Source organism: Aythya marila, assembly GCF_965140915.1.
Source record: "Aythya marila genome assembly, chromosome: 14".
NCBI classification, from domain to species: domain Eukaryota; kingdom Metazoa; phylum Chordata; class Aves; order Anseriformes; family Anatidae; genus Aythya; species Aythya marila.
In genome coordinates, this window is record NC_139055.1 from 14,048,334 (window position 1) to 14,067,602 (window position 19,269).

A 19,269-nucleotide genomic window follows, 5' to 3' on the forward strand; every position below is an offset into this window, starting at 1 on the left:
CTTGCCTGACTCATTGTGCATTGCACAGACCCTTGCATAAACCCTTGCACACTGCATAAACGCGTGCACAGACCATTGCACACTGCACAGCCCCTTGCACGCTGCTCAGACCCTTGCACAAACCCTTGCACGCTGCATAACTCCGTGCACAGCCCCTTGCACGCTGCACAAATCATTGCACACTTGCATAAATCATTGTGCATTGCACAGCCCCTTGCACAAACCCCTGCACACTGCATAACCCCGCGCACAGCCCCTTGCACACCGCACAGCCTTGCACACACCCCACCCCGCTCCCCCGCGGCACCGCAGGGGTTAACCCCGCTGGTCACGTGGCCTCCACCCCTCCAGCAGGGGCGGGGCGGGGCGGGGGCGGGGCGATGACGTGTCCCCTCCCTCCCGCGCGCGCGGTGACGTCAGCGCGGCGGCGCGGCGCGCGCGCGGCGGCGGCCGCACCTCCCCCGGCAAGATGGCGTCGCTGCTGCAGTCGGAGCGGGTGCTGTACCTGGTGCGCGGCGAGAAGGAGCTGCGGGCGCCGCTGCCGCAGCTGTACTTCTGCCGCTACTGCAGCGAGCTCCGCTCCCTCGAGTGCGTCTCGCACGAGGTAACGCCGGCCCGGCCGCGCCGCTCTCCTCCCATTGGCCGCCTCGCCCGTCGCTCTTTCTCATCGCGCCCCGCTATTGGCTGGCGGAGCGGCTCGGGGGGCGGGCGCAGAGCGGGGAGCGGTGGGTGTGGGAGGGGGAGGGAGCCGGCGGTGGATTGGCTGAGCGCTGGTGTCAGTCTGCGCGGGGAGGGCTGGGATTGGTGGAGGCGGGCGGGGGGGGCGGGAGTTGTGAGGGGTTAGTGTGTGAGGGGAGGCGGGGGGTGACAGGGCGGGGGGAGGGCGAGAGGAGGGGCGGCCTCGTCGCCTGCTCTTGGCTAATTGCCACAGTGTTAATTAATTATAATTAAATGACCCTGGGGCAGGGGTGAGGCGCTTGGGGAGTGTGTACGGTTTGGCCTGGTGGGTGACCAAGGACCCGATAATTGTGAAAAATAAAGAAAAAAGTGGTTTATTGAAGCTTTCTGTCACAATAACGGCACAAATAAGCGGGAAGCGCCTCACGGAGCCCCCACGGGCAGCCCCGGGGGCTGAGGAGGGCCCCTTCGCGTCTGGTTTGAGCCCCTCGCTTTGAGGAGCCTCCCCACGTAGGGATTAATTAAACAGCACCTGGGGCTGAGGGCAGTGGGGTCGGTTTGGGGCTGGGAGGGGCCGATCCGAGCCAAACCCCACAAATATCCCCGAACCCGGAGCCTCACGGGGTGCCTGGGCCCGTCCCTGTGCTGTTCCGCAGGTGGACTCGCACTACTGCCCCAGCTGCCTGGAAAACATGCCCTCGGCCGAAGCCAAGCTGAAGAAGAACAGGTAAGGGTGGGTCCTCCGCTTCCCTCGGCCACGTGCACCTGAAGCTCTCCTCAGAAATCACATCACTCACTACATCTTAATCCGTTAGGGGACAAAGTGCCTTCCCACAATGTGCCACGTACCCTTGGTGTCATCCTTTTTTTGGTGACCTGCTCTCAAACCACAAAGAGAAGCATTATTTCTATCACCCAAATTTTTCTCATTGCTGCCATTCTTGCACTGACCCTAAACTCCTCCATTCCTCTAGTGCTGCTGCATTAGATAGGAACGTTTATTATTTTAATCATGATTTGCTCATTGAAAGCATTCTCCTGTGCCTGTGGGCTGCGTCTGGGCCTTGTCAGCTCACTCTCACACGTAGGCTTTCCTCTTTTCCAGGTGTGCCAACTGCTTTGACTGCCCCTGCTGCATGCACACCCTTTCTACCCGGGCCACCAGTATTCCTGCTCCGCTCCCTGATGACCCGGCCAAAACTACGATGAAGAAAGCCTATTACCTGGCCTGTGGGTTTTGCCGCTGGACTTCCCGGGATGTGGGCATGGCAGATAAGTCTGTTGGTAAGTGACAGGCAAAGGCACGAGGCTAACAGCAGGAGTCCGGCGTCTTTCGGAAGTTAAAAGATAATCAAAGGTGGTTTGTGGCTGGATGGTGGGTGTAATGTTTGCCTAGGTTTTGAGTCACAGTTGGGGAATTCACAGGAAAATGATTTGTCTCTGAAGTCTTGGCTGCAGAGCTGAGTGCGTGTAACATCTGGCCTGCTGCCAGGCTCGTGTTACCTGCCTCATGAGGAAGCTGTAAAACACAGGGCTCTGACAGTCGGTGGGCTCTGCCCCTTCTGGAGAGCTTGCTCGTTCGCCTTCAGAGTCTTTGAAGTTGCTCAGTCTAACAGCATAGAAACCTAGTTTATTTTCTGTCACTTTTTGTTTACTCAGGCTTATTTCAGAGGTGCTAGTCTTTGCACTTGTTTTTTTTCTATTAATGACAGCACTGGAACAAAGCTTTTATCTATTTCTTGACGTGTAAGGCATGCAGAAAGCATCTGTCTGGCTCCAGGAGCGAGGCTGAGTAGACCAAGCAGGTCCTCTTTGATTTCTGGTGTTCTGTGACTGTAGACTTGAAGCTGAAGATGCGAGGACACTGGCAGCTAGAAATAAGAGAGTGTTCTTGTAAACTTAATTGCATGCTGCTGGGTGCTGTGCTGAGCATCTGTCAAGCAGCAGTTGCTTAAAAACACAGTATAAAAGCTGGGCAAGTGACTTCCACCCAAACCTGCCTGGGAAAAGCTTTCAGAGGTAGATAGTTATGCAGGTATGAGCTTGAAGATTTGTAATGATAAGCGTAGTGAGCACAGGGCAAGCCATGTTTCACGATGAGGTCCAATGCAGTTCGAGTGTTGGTGATTTCTGTGTAGAATCAAGAAACCTTCTCCTGAGGAGTTTGTTCTTTCTCTTTCTCATGCAGCTAGTGGCGGCTGGCAGGAACCAGAGAATCCACACACGCAGAGGGTGAGTGAAGGAGAAGGCCGTGCTTAGGCTGAGGTGGCATCAGGTAGAAAGAGCTGTTAGAGGTGCTGAGCCCTCTCGATCGCTTTTTCTGCACCTGTGTAATTCTTCAGCTGCCAGGTCCAGCTCATGATCTCTATCTTGACTGAATTCAGTGGAAGGGAGGCCTCTGAGAGGCTCTTCCTTGGATGCCACGGTGTGAAATCCAAGTTCAGAAGAAACTTGGTTGCAAAGATCACGTCTAGCAGCACTGTTAAAATGAAACTAGTGGGCATGTTGTGTCTGAATGTCTTGGGGAACTGGGGAAACGGGGGGAAGGCTGCTAAGGGAGAGTGCTGCTAACCTGTGACAGAGCACATCAGATTTTGCTTTACTGGTCTCCATTTAAAATTCTTACTGCAATCAAGTTTAAAAACTTGCACATTGCTCTGGAAGAAGAAAAGGCTTGATTCTAAAAGGGGCTTATGTCCAGGTACTACCATGCAGTGTGCTTGGTGGGCTTTCTTCATGTGAACAGAACTTATTTTCTGATCAGCAGTGCTTACAGGATCTGGAAAACAGAACTGCACCTCTGTGACCTTTCCTTGCCACCAGTCAGGGCTCTGCACTAAACATAAATCAGCCTCTGGGTGGGGAGATGCTGATTGCAGCACTAACGCAATCTACTAAGACACAGAGTTAAGACAAAGAAATACTGTGACGCCGGCTCCTGCAGCTGGTCTGGCGCTTGTTCTCCTTTCACTGTGTATCTGTTCCTCCTCGCCCCTGCAGATTAACAAGCTGGTGGAGTACTACCAGCAGCTGGCTCAGAAGGAGAAGATCGAGCGGGACCGCAAGAAGCTGGTGCGACGCCGAAACTACATGCCGCTGGCCTTCTCGGTGAGCTGTGAGCACCGTGCTGCCAGTGCAGGAGAAGCGATGTGCAGCAGCAGCAGCTTGGAAACTTAGATGAGTGGTAGCATGATAGGGCTGCTCTGCTTCTTTATTTGTTCCTAACTGAGATCATGAAGAAAATGCGCTAGGGCACTTGGGTTTCTTTGGGGGCGAGCAGTTCTGCACGCATTGTGTATTGCCTTGCCTCACTCTCTGATAGTCCTCTCTGATAGCACCAGAAGGGTTTGTAGCTGCCATCTGAAGGAACACGTTATCCAGCAGTGAAATGCAGCACAACTGCACTCATGATACCAGTGGTAGCTCTCAGGATAGTTTCATACCAGTGCTCGGTAACAGATCAGAATTATCCTGCGCTTTGCTGCGTGAAATCTCAACTGAACTGAACTTTAACACTCAATTGTGGCCTGAATAACTTGTTTATTGTACCTGCCAGGTAAATGCTTACTTTGTTCAGCTAGGTGACTGCGTACGCTTGCTACTTTTCAATTAACTGTGCCTGCTCTGTGCCCTTGCTTGTGTCTTATGGCTGCATTTTTTGTCTCCGTTGCTACCTGCTGCTATTTTGGGGGCTCTCCACAGCAACACACTATACACGTAGTGGTAAGTCTCTTCCCGGTTTCTGCTGGTGTTAAAGCTCTCCCGGTACCAACTGAAGGGCAGTAACGTGTCCTGCTCGTCACCTGTCCTCAGGGCCTCTGACTTGGACGTGCCTAGAACAAAGGCACCCGAGGGCTAGCTAGTTAGAGGGGAACGTGGTACAAGAAGTACTGCTTAGTAGCTTAGAAGCAGGCAGTGCCTTTGGGTAAGTAGCATGTGATTTAAAAGCATTCCTTCACAAAGCCTGGCCAAGACACAGACATCTTAACTGCCGGGGGGAAACGGCGCTGACATCAGTCTCCTGATCCTTGAAGAATCACCAGGGCAGACGCTCACATTTCTCATTTGGTGAGAATTGGATTTTCAGCTCTGCCCGGAAGGAAGATTGCTTCCTAACGTCTTGTGTGCTTCTCAGCTGTAGGGAGCTGGGGGGTAGCTCAGCTGTTCCTGCCGAGCCGTGGTGCCTTGCGAGAGAGTCAGAGTAACTAAGTTAGAGCTGCAAGGCTCAGAGGAAGCTGAACGCTCCAGCTGCTTCTAGGAGTGCTGCAGAGCGTCTCAGATGGACACATAATCGTGTTTACCCAGTTCTTAGGCAGTTGAACTCTCATTCTGCACTACTTGTTCAGTACAGAGAACACGTCAGTAGTGCAGGCTGGTGGTTAAGGGAAGAAACAATTTTATAAGCAGTACACACACACCTGCCTCTTCCAGTCTGCAGCGTAGTGGTAATTGTTTTCTCCTTACTAACAGCTTGAGCAGGAAAAATAATCTTGAGAGACCTTGAATACCTTTCCCTTTTTGCTTTAATTTGCTTGTTTCCCTATGCTTGTCATGCAGTTTTAAAGGGTGAGTTTGCAGGAGGTCTTTTTGTCCTGGCAGGAAGCAGGACAGAAACTATTTTCTGACAGCACCTTTTTCCCTGTAGGACAAATACGGCCTGGGAACCAGGCTTCAACGCCAGAGGCCCGGCGCCCCGATCAGTGCTCTCGCTGGACTCTCGTGAGTTCCTGGGTTGGGGTTATCTCTGTGGGAAGGACAGGAGGTGTAGGGGAGGAGGTGTTCTCTCTGACCACATTTTCCCTTATTTTGCGTCAGTCTGAAAGAAGGCGAAGACCAAAAGGAGATCAAGATTGAGCCAGCTGATGCAGTGGAAGAAGTGGAACCTCTTCCTGAGGATTACTACACCAGACCAATCAACCTGACAGAGGGTAATGCCTTAATGTCCTGGCACTTCTGCCGTTCCCTTTTATAACATGGGCAGTGCTTGGAGACTTGCCAGTAGAGTTCCTAGTGCTCTGAGGTTTTAGAAATTTTTACATTGTTGTTGAAATGGTGTGATTTTTTTTTTTTTTTGACCTTTTAAATGGTAATTTTGATTGCAGCTCAGCTTTGTATTATATGTGAAAAGCTCAGAGCCAAAACCAGCAGGCCTCTTTACTATTGTTTCCTCTTTTTTTTTGGTCTTGGTTCCTCTGCATGCGAAATGTCAAGATTTGGATGGAGGAAAGGGCTGACATTCTTTTTCAAATAGTAGCAGGAAATAAGGAAGTGGTTGGGCTGCTGGGGAGTTGGCACTTTAATTGGCCTGTTCAGTAACAATTGTGCGTTATTTTGACATCAGCTTGGAACAGCTTGCGGACGCTTTAGCTGGCTCGTGATTTAATCAGCAAATATTGTAAATTGGCCCAGAAAACTGGGGAGCGAATGGGATAAAACAGCGGGTACAGGAAGCGATGTGGACTTCCTGCTGAGGTGGCTTTAAGCAGGTCAGATGTCCTCAGTAGTTCTGTGGGACCACAAAGTCCACCAGCATCAGTTCATGAGGGCTTTTTGGAACGGGGCAGAGCATCTTTGTGGTAAGACTCCGTCAGAGTTGTGAAAATACGATGCTGGTGGAGAAGACAACTCACAGTGGTTCCCTGGCAGGGGGGCTGCCAGGTGGCTCGCGGCCTGTTAGGCACTGGGGTATTCACCAGGAGCCTGTTTTGGGGGAGAAACCCACGGGGAGTTTGGCCACTGTGGTTCCTTGCCTTAGGAACTATGCAGTCACTAATTCTCTGCGTGAGTCTGAATTATGCAAACTCCTTACGGAGAAGCTGGATGTTCGACTTGCGCAGTGCCCCGCTGTGGCAGTAACAAAGCTATGAAATCTGATTTGCCCTTTGCAAAAGCATGGTTTGTTTTCTAGATGTCAATAAAATACTCTTGCCATCTCAGCTGAGCTTCAAAAACAGATCAAAGTTTCTTGTTCCTCCTGGCTTGGCACTTGTATTGTACAAATGTTACCATGCCCAGTCAGGGCAGCCCTTTTTACCCCTCTTACCCTTGTGTTCATTCACTGCTAGGAACAGTGACACTTACCAGTGGCTTCTGAATTAGTGGGTGCAGGTGAAATTAAATTCTGCACAGCGCACTGCGCGCTTGCAGTTAGCACAGCACATATTTACAGTCTAGCTTGAGTTCCAGTGCCTGGGTAAGACTTAAACTTGGTTTGTTTTCTCTTGTGCACCCAGTGACGACCCTGCATCAGCGTTTGCTGCAGCCCGATTTCCAGCCGATCTGTGCTTCCCAGCTCTACCCACGTCACAAGCATCTCCTGATCAAACGCTCGCTGCGCTGTCGGGTAGGTGGCTAAACAGCACTTGTAGGCTCACAGGAATTGGGTTGTGGGGAAACGGGCTCTGTATTTCTCTTTAGAAGAAGCTGCTCAAATGCTTCTTGTTGTTGTAAGTTCTCTAGAACGTTCTCTTGGTGCTGTTAGCAGTTACAAGGGAAACTGTCACATCTCTGATGTGACTACGAATGTGAAGGGGTAGCCACACTGTCAAAGACACACAAAGGTGAATTTGCAGAAGTGTCTGTGCACCGTGCCTAGCAGAGGACTTACAGAAGGCAGCCCGTACAGTTGGCATTACAAAATTCTGCTATTATTAAAGACAAAAATCAAGTCAGTAAACAACATATTAGTGATAGGCACCGTAGAGTGCTGAAGTTGCCCCTGGAATGAAGGCAGAAAGAGTGGAAAAGCAGAGTGCTGCAAAGTAAAGACAAGCAAGAAGTAAATCCAAGTTCTGCCTTTGGCTTGCTACATCATCTTCAGAAAGCTGCTTGCTTTCTCAGTGAAATGGGGATATTGATCTAGTTCCCAGGCTAATAGAGCAGTATTCTCCTAAGTATTTAGGATGCAAAATGCTTTGCAAATGCAGATTATTTTCTCAGAAATAATTAACGTCAGGCTGGGCCTGTATTGGAAGAGTAGTCTGTGAGTGGATCAGTTTTGGGTTGCAGCTGTTGGCTATTTAATGGATTCTGGAGTATAAGTCAAAGGGCTGCAGTTACTTGTGCCTTCTTCCTGCTGCATTCAGTGTCTGAGTATTTTTCATCCTGGTTCTGAATCCTGTGTTTCTGAGATTGCAGTAGCTTTGCTGGAATGACGTTTTCAAAAATATGAATAACTTGACACCGGTCTGACTGCGTGCACCCCACGTTAGCTGTTACGTGCGCTGTGCTAGAGGGGTAGTGCTGTGGCTGGTGGCACTGTGCCTGCAGCTCTGATTCATCAGTTTGTGACTGCACGCTGTTTTCTGGTGTTTACTAAAATGTCTTTGCTTCTAGAAATGTGAGCATAACCTGAGCAAACCAGAGTTCAATCCAACATCTATCAAGTTCAAGATCCAGCTGGTTGCTGTGTAAGTAAGATGCAGGGGCCGGGGGTAACAACTGCCTACCAACGCTTAGTTAAAGCCTTGTATTTCCATTTCTTTTGTACTTTTGATTTGACCTCTTTTATGATTGATTGTGTCATTTCTTACAATGATGTAATTGCCTTTTGTATTTTATGGGTAAATTTTCAGTAAGATTGCTTCATAATCTGCTGAAAACTTCAGTTTGAAAGAAGGGATGGTGAGCTGTTCCAGCCCCATTTCACAGCAGGAGTTAAAAGGATTAGCCTTACATAGCAAAAGGGCACTTTATTTATCTGTTTGATGTAAGCTAAACTTTTGTAGTGTAGAACATGTCTTGCTGGATGCCTGTGACTACGTATTAGGTTGCAGACAGCTGCACAGTTCCTTGTGCCCATTTCCTTTGTTCTCCTTGCAGGAACTATATCCCTGAAGTGAGGATCATGTCCATTCCCAACCTGCGCTACATGAAGGTCAGTGCTTTTTTTTTTTTTTTCCAGAAACGTTTTATGGTGAGTCACAGCTGAGAGGTGTGCATGGGGGATCTTTTTGGGAGCTTGCACGGTGTGATGAATGTTTCCTGAAGGCTCCGCTCCTTGCAGAGAGGGCACAGGGTTTAAGGGAGTGGTCAGAATAATGCTGCGTGTACTTGTCACTCTGCATGAGTAGATCACAGTGTGCTGTGATGTCTGGCATTGCAAGTACATGATTATATCTGGTGAATAAAAGGTGTGGGGTTGCTATCTGGGCTAGAGTCCAAAGACATGCATTTCTGCTATTAAAAAGAGTGCTGTGTGACATTGCCACCTTTCATACAGAACGGGGCTCTTTGCTTTCAGTCCTTTGAGTACCTGAGACAATTTTGAAGGTGTTAATCAGTCACAGGGCGTGGAGGTGCTCACAGTAAAGGTGACTTTTAGAATAATTACTTCTTGACCTGGGATTCTTGAATCTTTTCCAGGAAAGCCAAGTTCTTCTGACTTTGACCAATCCGGTGGAGAACATCACGCACGTCACGCTGCTGGAGTGTGAGGAGGGAGACCCTGACAACATCAACAGCACTGCCAAGGTACTGTGCCCTCCTGATTTTATTCCTTGGAGGCTTAAATGACCATCACCAATGTAAGCGTCAGCTCATAATGCATTTTAAAATGGTGTCTGCTCACTGAATCCAGAGCCCAAGGGAGAAATGCACAACTTCCCAGGCAGAGTGGTAACTGGGTGCTGTTAGAGAGGAAAGCCAAGGATGAATCACTTCTGTTAAGCCATAGTAAAGCAGACCTCAGAAGGGGAGTGCTCCATCCTGCTCATAGTGTACATGGTGAGTACTAAAAGGCTGCTTCTCTTTGTGTCATTTCAGGTGGCAGTTCCTCCCAAGGAGCTAATTCTGGCTGGCAAAGATGCTGCAGCAGAGTATGATGAGCTGGCAGAGCCTCAAGACTTCCAGGATGACCCTGAGTGAGTGCGGTCTGTTCTGTGGGCATCCTGCCCCTTAAATACTTGGCACTTGAACCGAGTAATTTGCTCTCCTCTCTCGTCAGTACTTCTTGTTACATTGACCACATATTTCGGTCAGAGATTAGCAGTGCAAATCTTTTTTCTGTTTGTGGTTTGGACTCTTCAGGAGATGTTTGATCTAAGGCAAGGGTTGGGTTACAGGTGCTGGTACTGATTCTGGGAATACTTTGTAATCCTCTCCTCTGTAAGCAGAGGGTTCACAGGAGTGCCCAGAATTATGCAGTGGGGGATGCAACTGAGGTACCTCCAGGCCTCAGGGGGGAATATGCTCAGCAGGCTCTTACAGAGCAACTGGAGCTAAAATATCACAGCCTCTCCTTGTCGCACAACGGGGTGTGTAACTTGTGTGGCCAAAGCAGGCCTGTTCTGTGTGGTGGGTTTGTCAGCAGCTGCCAGCATGAAGGGGGTACCACATCCTGCTCACGGGGCAGGAGGGGCTGCTGTCTCCTGGAAGAAGAGCAGCAGGGAGCAAGCTACACACCAGGAGAATTGTTCTGGCAGGGCATGTGCAGCCTGCGGGCTGTAAACTGAGCATCCCTCTGACACGGCACCAGAATGAGCCTCTCAGAACAATTGTTTGAGAACTCGGCTGACCCAGTTCTTTTGTTTTCTGCCTTGCAGCATTATTGCCTTCAGAAAAGCCAATAAGGTAGGAGTTTTCATCAAGGTCACCCCACAGAAAGAGGAGGGCGAAGTGACCGTGAGCTTTAAGATGAAGCACGAGTTCAAAAACCTGGCTGCTCCCATCCGGCCCAGCGAGGAAGGCGACCAGATCTCCGAGGTCATCTGGCTCACCCACCACGTCGAGCTCAGCCTCGGCCCAGTGCTCCCCTAAAAGCTCCCGAATTGTGTCCCGGTGGCTGGCCGCAGGACGGACTGTCGGTGAACGAGTGCGCCCTGGTGAAACCTTCTGTCAGCTCCTCTGCTGTGTGCGTGTGCGCCACGCGCCCCAGCCAGGCCACGAGGAGGAGGCTGCGGGGTGGGGGTGCTGTGCTTCGGGATGGTTTGTTCTCCTCTTATCGTAGTGCCCACTAACGCTCTGCTTCCCTACACTGCCACAGGCTAGTTTAACTTGCAGCACGTGTGTCAGCACGCAGAACGAGCTAGCTTTCTCCAGGTTTGCACTACTCCTGGCTGAATTTGGCTGTGTCAACAAAAAAAAAGAACCCGTATTGGTTTTTCTTCATGTCAGCCTGCAAACCTAATGTTACGTACCTGATAGTGAATGTCTCATCTCACACAGAATTACGCCCTTCTCGAACAAGTATTTTAGGAGGTGGCAAGGTCTGCTGCGTTCTGGCAAGTCTGTTGCCAGCAGCATGCTGCTTTCTTCTCTTTTTTCTGCTTCCTTGTAGGATACCTCAAGTAACCGTGGAGCACTCGGACACGAAACCCTTTTATTTTCGTGAAAAGCCCCTGGCCCGTGTAGCTTCCTTAGCCAGGGTGATGCGTCTTTTCACAAAGGAGATGGTCGGTTTGCCCTTAAACTCCAAGTGTAGTGTACTGTAGTGTTCGTGGATTTGAGTGGTGACCAACTGCGCTGTGAGCCCGTTGTGTTGCGAGCTGGGTGTGGTAGCATGATAGATTATTACAAGCTGGGAAAGCAGATCCTGCTGCCTTGCTTTGCGGTCCTGAGAGGCTGCCTGGCAGTCTTGGTATTAATAGATGTGTGTTAAAAGATAGCAAGTGAAGAGTACTTAAACGTGGAGAGTTAAAGTTAGGTCCAGTGTACAAAAAGGAGCTGCAGAGGTTGTCCAAGTTCGTGCTTTGTCTTTTTCCAGTTGTGGGAGGGGGGAGTGGAGGAGGAAGGAGCATTGTACTGCTGGGGAAGGATCACTGGCTGCGGTGTGCCTTGGCCGCAGTCCCTGCTGCGAGCAGTGATTACGAGCAGGGCACCCAGGAGCAGATCCTTCCTCGGGAGCCTCCAGTTTCACTCCCAGCCGAGCCGTTTGCCTTCACGACACAGTCCCATGGCCTTTGCTGTGGTGGTGGCGGGGGCCAGGCCCCCTGCCACCAAGCTGCAGCTTCATTACTCAAAAGATGCTCGCGTGGGGCTCTGCCAGCCGGGGATTCCTGCCTGTAGCCACACTAACCTAAACACTACCCCCACCAACACCCCAAAATTGCCCCCTGGGGGGCTCCCTGCGAGCCCCATGGCTGGGGATGGCCTCGCTGTGTGTCCGTCTGTCCGTCTGTCCCTGCTCCTGTGTGAGTGCCCCCCCCCCCCGCCCTCCTGCTTGACTGCTGTAGTAATAAAGCCGCCTGCCTCTCGGCCTCCCGTGCTGTCCGTCGCAAATAATAACGCTAATAATCGTTAAAATAAATGAATAAATGCATAAAAATGGCAGCGCCCCCCCCCCTTCCACAGTGGTTTCTCCCCCCATTCCCTATGGGCTCTCCCCCTCCCTCCGCGATGGTTCGGTCGCCATCTTCCCCCCCCCACCGCCCAAATGGTTTCGCCCCCAGCTCCCAATGGGTTCCCCCCCCCACCCCGTCCCAATGGTTCCGTCCCCCTCGCCCCAATGGTTCGGCCCCGCCCACGCTTCTCTAGCCACGCCCACCGCGGCGGCGGCGCCGGAAGTGACGCCACTTCCGCCTCCCCCCGAGGCGGAGCGGCGCGGGGGCCGCCATGTCGACGTCGCTGGGCTCCAACACCTACAACCGGCAGAACTGGGAGGACGCCGTGAGCGCCGCCACGGGGGGGGACGGGGGGCACCGGGGGGGATCGGGGGGGACGGGGACGGGCCCGTTCGGAGAGCACGGGGTGGGGCTGGGGGCGTGGGGCAGGCCCGAGGCCGGGGTGTGGGGGTGAGGGGCGGCGGGGGGGGGCGGGTAGAGACAGGGAGGGACGGGAACTGACAGGGGAAAAAGGAAAAAAAAGAGAAAAAAGGGAATAAGGGGGAAAATTGGACGGGCACTGGCAGGGGAAAAGGGGAAAAAGAGAAAAAAGAGAAGAAGGGGGAAAATTTGGGGAATAATTGGGGGAAAAAGGGGAAAAGCAGGAGCAGCCGGCCTGCTGCGGGCCTGTCACCAGAGGGGTTCGGGTGGGGGGCTCGTGGCTGTGCCCGAGGGCGGCCTTTGGTGCCCTCCCAGCGCTCAGGTGGGTGACAGTCGGGTGTGTTAGCACAGGAGGTGATTTAAGCCCTGCCGCGGTGATTTCGTTGCTAATTCCGCGTTTTCTTTCTTCCTGCTCGATTCAGGATTTCCCTATTCTGTGCCAGACATGTCTTGGAGAGAACCCCTACATTCGCATGGTACGTGCCTGGTGACAGCAGCCCTGTGCTGGGCCGGTCACGGATGCCTGCCCGGGGACTCTGCGGTTCTGAGAGCAAAAATAAGCTGGAAAACAGGAGGTTGAGCTGTTTGCACTCCCAATTAGCTGGTTGTGCACAGCAGGATCTAGTTCATACCTTTGTTGGTGTGTCATGGCACGGCGGTAGGCACAGGATGTAGGAATAAGTTGGGCAAAAAGGGGGAGGAAGGTGGCAGGAAACAGCAGAAAACAAAGCTCTGGGACCAGGAAATTGTGTGCTGCAGGGAGCGGGGAGCTACTGGAACATTAAGTAGATGAGCACAGTTTGTGATGTGCAGGGTTTGTACCCGTGAAGGTACGCTAAGGCTGCCTTAGGGAGGCATCCTGGCAGTCATTTAAATCCTTGTTGACCTTGGTTCTGTCCGTTCAGGCTGAGTCAGGCCGTGCTGTGCCGCTTTTCTCTGTTACTGAGGATGAGGGTTTAGGTTCCCTCCTTGTTTCCTTTCCACAAATTTTGCTGAGAGCTATTACAGCGTTTTTAAGAAACATTTTATTGCTGATAGAAATGAAGGTTCAAAAATGGTTTTTGTGTACTTGGTTTAGGTAATTACATCACCTTTGTTTAAACATAGCTATTAATGTTCCATTTCATTTGCACCTCTCCTAGTACATGAAGCGAGGCTCATCAAACCCTGTTTAAATGAGTGATTCTAAAATGGGTTGAGAGTTTCTTAGGATTATTTTTGTCCTGTTCACCAACTGAGGAAGATTCCACTTAAGCACAAAACATGGGGGTGGGTGAGCCTTGGTGCAGCATGTAAGGGAGAGGACGCAGTGCTGTAACTGTGATGTTTTGAGTCTTTTTTGGTCAAGTTAATGATATTTCACATTTTCTTTTTTGATTTTGATTATGTTTCAGACCAAAGAGAAGTATGGAAAGGAATGCAAGGTATGTTTGGTGTCTTTTGAAGCATGTCTAGGAGCAATATGTTGCGATGTTTATAAAATATCTGCTGCCTTCAGGAAAGTGCTTATCTGGGTTAACATCTTAACGCACACATAACTGCATAACATTTTAGGGCAGTCAACAATCTGCTTTGTTACGTGGCTGTTCTTGTAACAGTCAAAGTATTGGTTAGACAGACCTCGGGTTTGCTCGTGTTTATCAGAATCTTTAGGTTTTGCTAATCTCATTGTACTTTATTTAAAGGTATTGCAACATTCAACTCTGTTCAGTCCTTTCTGTTGCAAGTTTCTTTTTGTTGTTAAGTGGTGCATGAATAACTGGAGTTTAGGGTTTGCTGTGAACATGTTGTTCTTGGCCAGCCAGAGATTACTGTTAGAAATAACCCAGGTTTACTTCTGAGAGGGATGGAAATATTAAAAGTTGTTGTGGCTTGATGGAAGTTAAGGTCCATCCCTGCTTCCTTTATCAGTTGTTACCTGAGGTAGGGAGAAGGTTTGAGTAGAAATCATGCTTTCCTTCCTCAGATTGCACGTGCATTGGCTGCAGATGCATCTTTCCTGCAGATAACGTAGAGGGCAGTGGCTTTTATCTGGACCAGAAGTCCCATAACCTCTCACTGGGCTTGCTGCTATTCCATTGACTGTTCAATTTACAAATAACTGCCAATTTATCTTTAATAATGCAAGACCCTGAATGGTAAGTTCAGTGCTTTGGGATTCAGCTCTCTGCTTTCTGTCTCTCAGATTTGTGCCAGGCCCTTCACAGTGTTCCGCTGGTGCCCTGGTGTTCGCATGCGCTTCAAGAAAACAGAAGTGTGCCAGACGTGCAGCAAGCTGAAGAACGTCTGTCAGACCTGCCTGCTTGACCTGGAGTATGGTGAGTACCAAAAAGCATTAACTAAGAGAAGCAGCAGTTCTGCTTGCCTCTGAAATGAAAGTTGGTGAAATGGCTTTAAACGTGTGCATGAAATTGGCGTGGTTGTCTGCAGACAGACTTTGAGAAGAACAAATCTTGATGATCAGATCTCTTCCAAGATTCAGGGACAGCTTGGTGTACCTGGGCAGTAGATAAGTTATCTTTGGCTGATGCAGGATGTAGGAGCTATTTTTTGTTCTTTCGGTTTGTGCTTCATAGGGATTTTTTGCTTGTTTAATTCTAGGTTTGCCAATCCAAGTCCGAGATGCAGGACTCTCCCTTAAGGATGAAATGCCTAAATCTGATGTCAATAAAGAGTATTACACCCAGAACATGGAACGTGAGGTATGCAAGTGTGGTTTAATCATGCTCTGTTTTGTGTGGATGTGTGCAAGGGAGGGAAGGGGCCAAATGCGCTTTCTCTGAAAAAGAATTACCCGAGTCATCTTAAAATCACGTGCTTCCTTTGATTCTGTGCGTTACTTCTGATGTTTTTATATTATACAGTATTTGATATTGTAACAGCTCTCAGCAAATCATTTGTCTTTTAACTTCTGTGTAGATAGCCAACTCTGACGGCACCAGGCCAGTGGGCGCGCTAGGAAAAGCGACTTCCACCAGTGACATGCTGCTGAAGCTGGCGCGGACCACGCCGTACTACAAACGTAACCGTCCTCACATCTGCTCCTTCTGGGTTAAAGGAGAATGCAAGCGAGGAGAAGAGTGTCCTTACAGGTACACATACATCTTAACAGTTATATCTGGCCACAGGGAACACATTTATCTTCCCCTAGGGACTGAGAAGCAGGAAATGTTGCAGTGGGTAGGGGACACAATGCAGTGATTATTGGGGTCAGTGTGAAACCTGAAGGAGCTGGCGTGCAGCACCACTGAATGGATCTTTGTTGTGACAGGCTCGGTGGTGAGGCATTTGCTGCGTGGTTTTGTAGTGTGTGGCCAAAGCAGTGACTGCAGCTCTTCTGCGTAGTTCATTTCGTCCCTTCGTGGCATCAGTCCCCTCCGTCAGAGGTCTTTGTGTTTGAACAAGAGGCCGTTTGAAATCCAGCTCTTGTGCTTTGTGGTGCTGAATGCTCGGCTCTCAGAAGTGCCATTCACTCAGAGCTGAAGGCGGTCCTGCCTGTAGCGTGTTGTTAGCTGCAGTCTAAGCTCTTGGGGCTTTTTGTTGCATTTTGGCCTGTTTATGTCAACAGGGTTATAAACCAGACTTTCTTTAGAGGGGAGAGGAGCAGTTGTAGTCACTTTAACCTGATGCAGCTGTCACTGGTGTTACAAAATGCTTTGTTTGCTGAACCTTAGGCATGAGAAGCCTACAGATCCAGACGATCCTCTGGCTGATCAGAACATCAAAGATCGTTACTACGGAATTAACGATCCTGTGGCTGATAAGCTGCTGAAACGAGCATCGACCATGCCTCGACTGGACCCTCCTGATGACAAGACCATCACTACGCTGTATGTCGGAGGGCTCGGAGATACCATCACTGAGTCGGATCTCAGGTGTGTTGGTGCAGCTGTGCTGCACGTGCCTTTGTATTTGATGCTTTGGCTGCTGCTCATCTTCAAGGGAAGGAAGAATCTGGCTTGCAAGGAAATAAAAACAAAAACAAAACTGGCTTTCAGTGTTCCTTAATGGGGAACTGGTTGGTGGGCAAGTAGAGAGGAGTACCAGCTTGTTGGAGAACAGACAAACAGGCGTGCTTCAAAATGCTTTGATTAAGAGAGAAATCTTAACGATGAGTCATTCTCCTGAGCTCTTGGGGGTACTGTTATGCTTTACAACAAGGCCCCATACCTTCTGTCTAGCTAGCTGCTGAGAAAAGCTGCTGCAGTGATTTTATTGCTCCATAATGACACAAGGGAGCCAAGAGACTTGATTTGTAGTGGTTGTTCTGAAGTGGTGACAGAGAAAAGAAAGGATGTGATCATATCGATTTCATCACCCAAAACATTACCCTGCGGCTAGGAGGAACGGGATTTCACATGCATGTTTTTCCACGCAGAAATCACTTCTACCAGTTTGGGGAAATTCGGACGATAACTGTGGTGCAGAGGCAGCAGTGTGCTTTCATCCAGTTTGCCACCCGGCAAGCTGCAGAAGTGGCTGCTGAGAAATCCTTCAACAAGCTCATCGTCAACGGCCGCAGGCTCAATGTCAAATGGGGAAGGTGAGTGGGGTGGGAGGTGTGCACACTCGTTACCTCTTTCTCAGATGCCTTGTGAGCATTCCCCTCAGGGGCTCGATTCTTAAGTGGAATTCATTTTTTGTGGGTCTTTGTTCAGTTTATGCAGCCCTGAGGAGCTGGATTGGACGTTAAGCTGAAGTAGGTGCTGAGTTGATACACAGTTGGGGTTCTCTTGCAGTCTCTTTCTTTCAGTAGTGGGATCTGGGTTGGATATGACACAAACTGTGTAAGGGTTGTGTTGGCTGAGGGCATTGGATGAGTTTCACAGTTCTGCTTCTTCTCCAGGCCTTGTGAACGTTATTTGCATACTTTGTATCAGCCGTCTTTGGCAATGAGGTTTTCATCCTTGGCCTGAAGCAATGGATCCAGATTAGATAATGTGGAACCACTGCAGTATAAATATCTGCTTATCCTGCCTTTTCTTATCCTTGTTCTCAAAATTTTGTCTGTTCTTTAGGTCTCAGGCAGCAAGAGGAAAAGAGAAGGACAAAGAAGGTACCACAGAATCTGGGATAAAGCTGGAACCAGTTCCAGGACTTCCCGGAGGTAAGGGAGTAGTCTTCATCCCTGAAACGTTTCATGCTGACCTTCTTCCACAAGAAAGGCTGGTGTTCAGCCTCCGAGAACATTTTAAATTCAGGACACTAGAGGCACTGGTGAGCCCAGAGCAGTCACTGGCTGTGGGTTTGCAGCAGATAAAACCTGGCACGGGAAACGAGCTTTGTCTAGAAGCAAATTCTTGCTGGAAAGAGAGGTTGTCATGTGATGAGTGAAAAGTTAAGGCTGCATTAATTAATGTTACTCAGGTCCAAGATACTGGCAACCCACGCTGTTCACGTCTTGCTTCACGTTTTTGTAATTCATTGAGTGTTGTGTGAAGGAAAAAGCAAAGCTGGTTTCTGCTGGACTAAAGTGGGGAGTGTTCTGGGGGTTGGTGCAGTCCTGTTCCTTGCTCCACCTCGAACATGTGGCAGCAGCAGCAGTTTGCCCTTGTGGAAGAATTGGTTGTGCCTCCTCCTCGGAGGCAGATGTGCCTGCATTTTTTGATGGAGAGATGAGGTTTTCCATAACCACAGTACGTGTTTGTTGTTTTTTTTCCTGCAGCTCTCCCACCTCCTCCAGCTGCAGAAGAGGAGGCTTCTGCAAATTACTTCAACCTACCTCCAAGTGGCCCTCCAGCTGTGGTGAACATTGCCTTGCCACCACCTCCTGGCATTGCTCCGCCACCACCTCCAGGTACTTGTTTTTCCTCTTTGATGAGGGTTTCTAAATTGGTGTTCCAGCGCAGCGGGCTGGAGGTCTGCTCCTCCTTGCTCAGCCTAACTGCAGCACTGAGGCATCCCTGCATTGATTTTCCTGATGATACAGGCTGAAACGATGCCATAAAAGGAGCTGTCAGCACAGTTTGATTAAACTGAGCTGCCTGTTGTGGTAGGTATTCACCTGCAAGTTTTCAGGCACGTTACAGATCCCTGGTATGGGTATTCACACCTGCCTAGGGCGTTTGCTGGCTGTGTAAACGCTGCACTGCCCTGAACTTCAGGGGGTATTTCCACAGCTGGTTGAACACAAGCCTGTGTTTGTGTACATGCATCTGTCTGGAGGTTTTTTTGTGGGGTGTCAGACTCTTTGGTTGCTCCACAGTTGAGCAGAAAGCATTTAGCTTGGCGTTAGTCACCCATGCCAGTCCCCCAGCAGCTCATATCTGGGACTAGGAATGTGTTGGGTAAGGATTGCTCCCAGTTCCTCTGGGAAGAGGGAAGGAATTTGAGGAACTGTGGGAGCTGGGCGCCTCTCTGAGTTGCAGCTGGTGGCCAAGCGGTTTCCATCGGCAGTTTCAAACAGCGGGACATTTGTGGGGTTTGCTCTCGTGCTGTGTCTCAACGCGACAACTCTTCCTGCAGGTTTTGGACCACACATGTTCCACGCCATGGGGCCGCCGCCTCCCTTCATGAGAGCTCCGGGCCCCATTCACTACCCGTCCCAAGATCCCCAGAGGATGGGTGCCCACGCGGGAAAGCACAGCAGCCCCTAGCACATCGTCTCGCCCTTGTCATTTAAGTAAATGTCATTTTCTAGTTACCATGGTAGTGCCGTATGTTGAGCTGTGGGTGAGCTAGAGCAGCCTTATTTCCCTGCTTGCAGGCGCTGGGCAGGCTGAGCTCCGCGTCACCGTTACCGTCGATGCAGCCCGGGTCTTGCGTTTAGTACCGGGGGGGTGGGGGGCAGGCAGAAGGGCTGTCGGGGGGGGGGGCTGTGGATCAGGTGTACCAGGATTACAGTGCTCGTAGTGTATCCCATTTGCACACTTTTGAAATAAACTTCTGGAAA

General features: G+C 50.1%; 2 protein-coding genes across 2 annotated transcripts; both read left to right on the forward strand.

Annotated features, from left to right (window-relative positions):
- Positions 1-411: 411 nt before the first annotated feature.
- Positions 412-10,717, forward strand: DCTN4 (dynactin subunit 4). The gene is made up of 13 exons (XM_082771535.1): positions 412-604; positions 1,335-1,405; positions 1,784-1,962; positions 2,867-2,910; positions 3,679-3,786; positions 5,324-5,397; positions 5,494-5,606; positions 6,912-7,021; positions 8,014-8,087; positions 8,500-8,554; positions 9,043-9,150; positions 9,442-9,539; positions 10,221-10,717. The coding sequence occupies exons 1-13, from the start codon at positions 470-472 to the stop codon at positions 10,432-10,434; spliced, it is 1,383 nt and encodes a 460-aa protein (XP_082627661.1). The 5' UTR covers positions 412-469; the 3' UTR covers positions 10,435-10,717.
- A 1,462-nt stretch (positions 10,718-12,179) lies between these two features.
- Positions 12,180-19,157, forward strand: RBM22 (RNA binding motif protein 22). Its single transcript, XM_082771536.1, has 11 exons — positions 12,180-12,282; positions 12,800-12,853; positions 13,772-13,801; positions 14,563-14,695; positions 14,979-15,079; positions 15,297-15,469; positions 16,052-16,252; positions 16,756-16,920; positions 17,396-17,484; positions 18,043-18,174; positions 18,843-19,157. Exons 1-11 carry the CDS (start codon positions 12,229-12,231, stop codon positions 18,971-18,973), a joined length of 1,263 nt encoding a protein of 420 aa, XP_082627662.1. The 5' UTR covers positions 12,180-12,228; the 3' UTR covers positions 18,974-19,157.
- Positions 19,158-19,269: the final 112 nt, after the last annotated feature.

What these genes read in the sequence shown, in the direction of transcription:
- DCTN4 (XM_082771535.1), top strand. Translation starts at nt 470, where the DNA reads ATGGCGTCGCTGCTGCAGTCGGAGCGGGTGCTGTACCTGGTGCGCGGC. An exon ending in GCCAAGCTGAAGAAGAACAG is followed by an intron (nt 1,406 to 1,783) that starts GTAAGGGTGGGT and finishes CCTCTTTTCCAG; the next exon opens with GTGTGCCAACTGCTTTGACT. An exon ending in AGTGCTCTCGCTGGACTCTC is followed by an intron (nt 5,398 to 5,493) that starts GTGAGTTCCTGG and finishes ATTTTGCGTCAG; the next exon opens with TCTGAAAGAAGGCGAAGACC.
- RBM22 (XM_082771536.1), top strand. Translation starts at nt 12,229, where the DNA reads ATGTCGACGTCGCTGGGCTCCAACACCTACAACCGGCAGAACTGGGAG. An exon ending in AGAACCCCTACATTCGCATG is followed by an intron (nt 12,854 to 13,771) that starts GTACGTGCCTGG and finishes ATTATGTTTCAG; the next exon opens with ACCAAAGAGAAGTATGGAAA. An exon ending in CCCAGAACATGGAACGTGAG is followed by an intron (nt 15,080 to 15,296) that starts GTATGCAAGTGT and finishes ACTTCTGTGTAG; the next exon opens with ATAGCCAACTCTGACGGCAC.